Here is a 9,163-nt window from a genome sequence, read left to right as displayed (position 1 = left end):
TATTCTCACATTCAATTGAACAAGTCGGAGATTTTTCATATTCATATTCATACTTCGTCAATGTGGAGATTTTCGTCAAAACGAAAATAAGTTTGGACAATACTTATATAAACGGATTTATTTCTGACCCCTTAATAACATGCGTTTTAGCATATATTTTTTGTTATTACATATATTTTATATAATTTTGAGAAAAAGAAATTGAACTTCGTTGAGATTTACTTAAATTTTATTCAAATAAGACTATAAAATAATATTATAAATGTTGTTAGTTTTTTAAAGATATAAAGCATAGTCTGACGCATATCACAGCCTATCAGCTTCGTAATTTCTTTCATTTCCCCTCATCATACCATTTTGTCTTTATATAAATAAAATAATTGAGTTTTCTCACTAATTGATTAACACAACAAATTATTCAAGAAATTTCTTTATCTCGTTAAAATTATAGTAACAGTATACGTATATAAAGGAACAAAGAGTAAGTTAAAACAAAAGCCATGTGGGTGCATAACTCATTACACTGAATTTACTGGTTTGGTGGAGGGATAAAAAAAACAATAAAAAAATGAGTGAAAAAAATGTTTTATTCAAATAAAAAAATTCTTATAAAAAAAATTCTTTATTATTTTTCAATTGATTATTTTTTATTATTATAATAAAAGTACATTTCTAATCAGTTATGTGAGTAAAAAACATTTGATATTTGAATAACATAATGTGTGGTATATCTCCATTTTTGTTTATTTTTTCGGTAATTCCGTCATGAACTTTCTGTTATGGGACCCAAGGTAAGAGAAGTGAAATCATCACAAAGGCCTTTACATATTGTTTGTTTTAAGTGTAAAAAGTGAGAGAGTAAAGAAAAACAACAAAAATAAAAAAAAAGTGAAAACTATAAATAACGACATGAGAAGGACACATTGACTTTTGTAGAAAAATAAAGAAGTAATATGCAAAACAATACACAATCAAATATGATTAATTTTCATAAATAATTCATAAATATTTATATAAATCTAAACTATATATTAATATTTTATTAATATTTCCATTTTATAATAATAATATAAAATTATTAAATATCAATACATGTATTTCATTTTTCCTTTTCTTTTATTTAATCTAAAAGAAACTTTGTTTTTTACTTTGTTTTTTCTTTTAACTCTTCCTCAATTTTTATCACCCCATTTAAATCAAATATTAATCTAACTACCATCTCGTCTTCAACTATTTGACATAAACTCTTTTATACAAATTAATGGAAGCAAATATAAGAAAAAGTTCTATTAATATATCCATACCCAACGACTTTTATATGGCAAACCTTGGTTAATAAAATCTTAAAAAAACGATTTTGAATAACACACGCTAGAAAGCATTACTACTGAAAACTATTTCCCCTGTACACATATATAATATCAGTATCAGAAAATAGATAAAAGGAAATTGTAGTATGAAAGCAAAGAGAAACGAAGGAAAGTGACAATTACTATGGGTGTGGTGTGGCGTCAATCAAAGTCAACAATACCAAATGTAATGCAAATGCAAGTGTAATACAAATGCAAATGCAGTCAAAACCCACCCCCATCAACCGCTTCCATTCCCATTCCCACACATTGCCATTCACCACACGCCTGCTCCTCCAATACAACAATCCTCGCTTCAATAATAACCCCGTGGCCCCCACTCGCCAACAAAAGGTCAACGTCCTCCACTAACTTCACAAAATTTTCAAAATTAAGGCTAAATCAGGTTTCTTATTTAAATGAGTCAGGCCTGGAGGAACTAAAACATTTTTATATTTCTCTTATTCACAAAATGATGTTCAAAGTTTCTAAGATGCGACTCAAAGCTTATTTAAGAGCGCAAGACCTCTTACCTAAGCTTTGGAAAGCTATATCGACAAAAAAAAAGAGAGTATTAAAACTGATTTAGAAAATTAAGTTATTATAAATTATTATATATGATGGTAATTGAATTTGAACAGTTATTTATTTTTAATTTTAAAAATAGAATATTAATAATAATTTAGTAATTAAAATGAGAAGAAGGCGTTTTGTTTTGTCCGTTTGATTGTTATTGGTTATTGGCATGGGATGGCACTAAAATTTGACGGAAACAGGGTAACGTGACAGTCCAGTCACCTAGTGGACCAAAGCAGCCGAATCTATAGCACCCATTTTGACCATAACCATAAGCTTAACCATTCCCCACCCTCCTCCTCCTCCTATTATTTTCTTTCACTTTGTCAACCACCACCTTCTCTCTTAATCCCTCTTCTCCCATGGTGTAGTGGCCACAACTATGGCCGTGGAGCTCATGACAGGCTACAGAACCACCACTTTCACCACCAAAGCAGAGGAAAATGCCGTCCAGGAAGCCGCCTCCGGTTTGGAGAGCGTCGAGAAGCTCATCAGACTCCTCTCTCAGACTCCCCAACAATACAACTCCTCCAATCAAATAGCAATCGACTGCAAGGCCGTCGCTGACCTAGCAGTTTCCAAGTTCAAAAATGTCATTTCGCTACTTGGCCCAGACCCAAGCCCAGGCCCATCCCCAACCCCAACCCCAACTCCAACCGGCCACGCCCGCTTCCGAAGAGCTCCTCTTCCTCCTCCTCCTCCTCCGCCGCCTTCCTCACAACCCTCCCAGCCTCCCGTCTTCCACGCCACCCCTCTGCACCAAATCCCCAAAACAGACACCACCCTCAACGACTCCTCTTCCAAAACCATTTATTTCTCCTACCCCTCCCCTGCAACTTCCTTCATCTCCTCCCTCACTGCCGACGTCCACACCAAACAACCCTCTTCCTCCTCGCCGCCTCCGCCGCCGCCGGGCTCTTTCCACATAACCACTCTCTCCCACGTCTCATCCGCCGGGAAGCCTCCCCTCTCCTCCTCCTCCTCTTTCAAGAGGAAGTGCAGCTCTGAGAACTTGCCTTCTGGAAAGTGCGGTAGCTCCTCTAGCCGCTGTCATTGCTCCAAAAAGAGGTATCTCAACGACTATACCTCTTTCTTCCGAATTACTTTTTTTTTTCGTGACTCAATTTGAACTCGCTCCATTTTTTTTTAGTTGTCTATTTTGGTTTTAGAAATAGATGCAATTTAGTTTAGATGGTTTGTTCTGAAGATTAAGGTTTTGTGTGGCGCAGTAGGAAAATGAGGTTGAGGAAGGTGGTGAGGGTACCGGCTATAAGCTTGAAGATGGCTGATATTCCACCGGATGATTATTCTTGGAGAAAGTATGGACAGAAACCAATCAAAGGATCCCCTCATCCAAGGTACTACGTGTATTATTATGGTTTTGGTAATTTGGTAATTTGCAGACATGAAAGTTGACTCTTGAATTTCAAAACTTAAAAGTAGACCCAATTTATTATTGGTTTGCTTTTATGGTGGTTGTGAGGACCTAGTTTGAATGTTTGAGGAGTGAGGGGTGCTGATAATTTTTAATTACAGGGGTTACTACAAGTGCAGTAGCGTGAGAGGGTGTCCAGCGCGAAAGCATGTGGAGCGAGCTTTGGATGACCCAGCTATGCTGGTGGTAACCTACGAGGGGGAGCACAATCACACTCTCTCTGCGGCTGATGCTACTAACCTTATTCTTGAATCATCTTGAAGGTGTATCGGAAACGTAACCATTAATCAGGTTTACAAGATTTCAACGGGGTAATTATGGGACTGTTCAATACCAACTTTACTCTAGTCAGGGCATTAATCTCGAAACAAATTAGTGGGGTGTTCCTTTTCCCTGTACAATATTATTGGATTCTTCTTACTTTATTTTTATTTTTTTCTCATTCTCTTTAAGGCTGAATCATTGTGAATCCGTTGCTTCATTAAAAAAGAAATTGTAAGGTGGTGGTGGATTTGAATCTGAAAATTAGGAAAGCAAGTGGGTTTTGGTTTTATTCCTTTTAAGCTTTGCTTTTTGGTGAATGTGGTTTACTTTATCTTTGGTGCTTATCTTGGATACTCATCATTTCTGAACTTTTTGTGGGATGGATGGATTTCCATACTCAACGGGTTTTCCTTTGAATTTGTTTGATAAGAGTAAAGTGAAGAAAAAAGCAATGAAAGGGACCTAGTCAAAGAATTGGACAGAAGAGGACGGACATGTCGTGTATGAGACGGTTGACTAAGTAAGAGAGAGAGAATGGAAGAATGAGTGAAGGTGGGTGATGCGTTAGAAAGAGGAAAGTGTTAAGAGAGTTTTTAATGCATAAATGGTTGGAGGGTTTGGGTTGTGGAAAAAAGGGTAGGGTTGCATTGAAGAGAGAGGTTGTGTGTTGTGGGAAAACCGAAGGGAAAGTCAAAATGGGTGGGTGTGGAATTGATAAGTTATAGCAGCGAGAAGGGTCCTACCTTGTTACCAATTTTGTTGTTTTGCTAGCTTTGCCTTTGCCTTAACGTCAACTTTGTTGCGCTCATAGGGTCCCCCTTCGCTCATTCATCATTATCGATTTCATCATTCACTCACACATGTGCCTCCCTCAATCGATCACCATTCATTTTCACATCTTCTTTTTCTTCCCGTTGCTTCTCTCAACTCATTTCCTCACTATCTTCTCCATCTAAATCTCACTCTTCATTCTAATATTAACCTATGCACCTATTTTATTAACCATTTTTTATTTTTTTCCCGAATAAATTCGACGTTACTGGTACCTGTTAGCTACATACATAACACGTTACTTCTACGAAAAGAGAAGCCGTATGTGTTAAGCTCAAAGTCGTATAAAACCTGTCAATACTATAAATCGATAATGGAAATTTCAAGGTCTTTTCACATGTACCTCAAAATCAATACATAAATCCACCACTCATTATTTTATAAAGATCAATATTAGAGTTGGTTTTATAATTATAAGAATGCAAATTCCAGGTTTCCTTTTTAAACTAATAATAGTTCTTTATAATTATTGTAAAATATGCGTAAAATAACGCAATAATTTTAGATTGCGTCTTTATCTCTCTTCAAACTTTTATTCCTTGAGTTAGAATTCCCGAGAAGACAATTTTTCTTCCCAGATTATTATTACATATTGACTCGCCTAATAAGACAACTCTGTGTGTACATCAGAGCCACAAAAAATCGTTCACACGTTTACACGATGAACAGATTTTAAAGATGACAGATAATAATAAAACTTCTACAAGAACTTGTTCAGATCGGATAAAAAAGAAAGAAAAATATTACAGCAACTTAACCTGGGGTAAGCCAAATTGTAGGTTCTGCAGATGACAATTATTACCTTGTGGTTGATGAAGCGCTACAAAAATACAAACCAAAATTTATATATATATATATATATATATATATATATATATATATATATATATATATATATATATATATATATATATATATATATATGAATTAACCGACCAAAGAAAAAGTTAGGACAAAAACAAGATAAAGCCATAAAAAGTGAATTGTGAAACATGTTACTCATTTTTTTTAAGTCATGTGGTTGATCTAGGAGAAATAATGTAATATACAAGGAAATTTAAAAGTATGCAATGATTATCAAATTTTCCAAAATGGTGCCAAACTTCCTGCTAGATTATTTTTTTTCACTTGGATTGAGTTGAAAATAAATTTTCATAAATAGTTCTTTGTTAGAAAAATTCAAGTTGGTCTTATATATTTTTGTCCTAAATTATACTATCTTTTTTAGTTTTATGTTTTGTGATGTTAAGACTAAGATAGTTGGCTGGTGTTAAACTCAATACCAGTTGGATTAATAAACCTAATGTCAAATAATATGATAAGTATATAAGATGCCGACTTGATCGATAATTATTAGGGTAATTATACATAAAAAATAATAGGTCAAATAACAAAAAGAAGAGGTTAAAGACATAATATTGGAGTAAAGAAGTAAATAGAAGGTTGAGTAATCTAGACAGTTGAAGAAGGATGAGCATAAAGGGACTCGGAGAATTAGAAAAGAGGGAGATTACTTTGAATGTTTTTAACTTATTGGTTTTAGTATTTTTTTAGTTAGAACATATCTATTACCGAATACAATATTTAACATAAAGATGTATATTTAATCATTTCCCTTTTAAACTATGAAAATGAATTTTGAATCAATATCTTTATGAATTCAATGAATGATTGTAAAACCTAAAATTAGTTGGTCACGATTAGCTTGAAGACAATACTTGTAGTTTAATTTTTTATATTTAGATATTTCCAGAAACAGTTAATCAAATAATTTTATAATTTGTTTAAGAATAAAGAATACAAAAGAAGATGTTTGAATGAAACTGTAAACAATGTGATACACGGTAATCTAAACCCTCAAATAAGCAAATATAACAATAAAAACACAAAAGGAGAAAACATTGTTTGATGGTCAATGTTTCCACCAACCTTGGGTGTCATGCTTATGTGTAACTGATGGAGAGTCAAAGTGACGATGAAAAAAAGACTGAACGAATGGTATTAAAACGTGAAAAAAAAGGGAAGACTAATGCTACTATGACAATATGACAACGTTTGTGTATTAGGGTTTGATATGTTCTTTTGAAAGCGTGTTTTTAGTTTAAGAAATCCAGAAAATCTCCCACCAAAATGCTGAGCTTTCAACCGACCTTTAATTCTTTATGCCTTCAAAAGCTGATAAGGTGATTCATATTTGAGTCATGTCACTAAACACCCTTGTAAACCCTAAAAAAGTGTAAGTAAGTTTAAGATGGTAGTGGGAGTAGGAAGTGGAATCAATTACGATTTAAGAAAGTTGAATGAAATTGGATTTGGTAGCTCCACTGCGATTTAATGGTAGGAGATCTTTGTATCGAGAGGATTCAATTTCACCACTGCAAACATCATCTATAAAATATGGGTATTTCTTTTACTTTTACACCCCCCTTAGTTTTCATCTCTATACAATGCTTTTTATCTTGGCATTTCTAAAACTATTGAACTTTCTAGTCTATCCTTGTCATTGGAAGGATTAGTCACAAAGCTTGGGATGATGTCTCAAACATTCTGGATGGAAGAAGATTGCCAAAAGACAAGACGCTACAAAAATAATTTAAGGGTTAAATATGTTTTTGGTCCCTCAAGTTTCAGTGAAATTTGGAATTAGTCCCTTATCAAAACTTTTGACCAATTTAGTCCTCCATCTTTCAAAATGCATGAATTTAGTCCTTTTAACCAAATTTTGTTAAGTTTATCTGACGTTTCAAGCGCATGATAGTATTTAAGTTAACATTGAAGCAAAAATGTGTCAAACAGTATAAATAATTTAAATACTATCATAAAATGCGCTTGAAATGTTAGATAAACTTAACAAAATTTGGTTAAAAGGACTAAATTCACGCATTTTGGAAGATGAATGACTAAATTGGTCAAAAGTTTTGATGAGGGACTAAACCCAAATTTCGCTCAAACTTGAGGGACCAAAAACATATTTAACCCATAATTTAATTATACAGTCCAAAAATCATATAAGTGACTTTTAAATTTGCAATCTAGGATAAATTTCATAAATCTAGAATAAATTTTCATAAGAATTTTTAAATTGTACAATTTAAAAATTATTTTTGGATATAGAAATTTATTTTGTATTGCACATTTTATAATTTATTATTTTAAATAACTTTTAGATCCAAAAATCTAAAAATAACTTTAAGGTATTGTTAGATGGAAGTAGGGATGTCAAAAATATCCGTACCCGTGGGTATCTGCGGATAAAATCCGCAATGGGTAGGAAATGGATATTAAAAATGGATACCCGCTACCCGTGGGTACGAGTATTTTTGATACCTGCATGTTAACGGAACGAGTACGGGTATCATAGTATCCGTATCCGTGGATACTCGTACCCGCTAAACTTTAATTCACAAAAATAATCAATATATTATATATTAGTAAAAAATATTTTGTCCTAATTTTTTATAAGCTGCACATATTGTCTTCTGTCTTCATTCTTTCAACTCCAAGTATTGGTACGATGTCTTCTTCCAAGTACATTCCATGACATTTTTCTCTTTTCCTTCTTTGAAATTGGGCATATACATCAAACCATATATAGATAGTGACGTTTATGGTATGCTTGTTGTCAAATGATGGAATCAAATTAAGAATACTTGGCACGTGACAGTTGAGGTTTATTATTTGATTATTTTTCAGGAATCAATCGGAGAAAGTGAACTTGTTGATCAAAACACTAATTAAAGAATTTCCATTCTGTTGAACGTCATTTTATATTTATTTTTATAATTGTTTGGACTTGTATGGACTTGAGTTAGTTTGAAATTTATTTAAAATTTATAACAGTGATGTATTTTATTTTATTTTATTTGAATTTTTGATTAAATATTTATTTTTTAAATAATTTTGTAAATACCCGCGGTTACCCGTGAATATCCGCGGGTATGAAAAAAATAGACGGGTACCCGCATAACGGATACCCGACGAATATGAGTATGGATACGGGCCAAATATTTATCTAGCGGGTAGAGTACAGGGAAGCTACTACCCGTACCCTACCCGCCCCGTTGACATCCCTAGATGGAAGGATTTTATCAACATTCATAAATGAAAAATCATAATAGAATCGAAAAAATTGAAATACTATTATATATCTTTGTATCGATTAAATTTACAAGTTAGAGATAATTGGACTCGATCAGTTGAGATTTACCGTATGTTTTAGATGATGAATCGACTTCCAAATTATACACTCAAATTGTATAATATATAAGTCTCGTATTTTACAATCTAGAAAGTTTTCTGAACATGTAGTACAAAATATGTGCATAGCTAAAAAAACAAAAACAAAAACATAAATCTTACACCTTTCCCACCAGCAACAAAGTCAACACAATTGGTGGCTAGGGAATAAAAGAAAACAAACAAAGCTGAAGAGACGAAATATAATCGAAAACGTGTGCAGGGTTAATTTTGTCTTCTGCATACCACCATTAGGTGGAGAGGAAACCATGGGTTGATAAAACAATTATGGAGTAAATATATTTTTATCTCAAAATTAGTTTCTTTTTTAAATTTTGGTCCAATTTAATTTTTTAATTTTATAAAATATATGAATTTAATTCTTTTAACTAAATTTTATTAAATTTATTTGACATTTCAAACATATATTTTTACCGACATTTAAGAGAACAAAAACATATTTAACTCAAAA

At 32.9% G+C, this 9,163-nt stretch overlaps 1 protein-coding gene across 1 annotated transcript; it reads left to right on the top strand.

Moving 5' to 3' along the window:
• Positions 1–2,172: 2,172 nt before the first annotated feature.
• Positions 2,173–3,923, top strand: LOC114179303 (probable WRKY transcription factor 15). Its single transcript, XM_028065593.1, has 3 exons — positions 2,173–2,993; positions 3,155–3,283; positions 3,462–3,923. The coding sequence occupies exons 1-3, from the start codon at positions 2,308–2,310 to the stop codon at positions 3,619–3,621; spliced, it is 975 nt and encodes a 324-aa protein (XP_027921394.1). The 5' UTR covers positions 2,173–2,307; the 3' UTR covers positions 3,622–3,923.
• Positions 3,924–9,163: the final 5,240 nt, after the last annotated feature.

The sequence above is a fragment of the Vigna unguiculata genome, chromosome 3, assembly GCF_004118075.2.
Source record: "Vigna unguiculata cultivar IT97K-499-35 chromosome 3, ASM411807v1, whole genome shotgun sequence".
NCBI lineage: Eukaryota > Viridiplantae > Streptophyta > Magnoliopsida > Fabales > Fabaceae > Vigna > Vigna unguiculata.
This window is presented reverse-complemented; position numbering and strand designations above follow the sequence as displayed.

Excerpts from the sequence above, each read along its gene's own strand:
- LOC114179303 (XM_028065593.1), top strand. The coding sequence starts at position 2,308 with ATGGCCGTGGAGCTCATGACAGGCTACAGAACCACCACTTTCACCACC. Across the intron at positions 2,994-3,154 it reads TGTCATTGCTCCAAAAAGAG|TAGGAAAATGAGGTTGAGGA; the intron begins GTATCTCAACGA and ends TGTGTGGCGCAG. Across the intron at positions 3,284-3,461 it reads AAAGGATCCCCTCATCCAAG|GGGTTACTACAAGTGCAGTA; the intron begins GTACTACGTGTA and ends TTTTAATTACAG.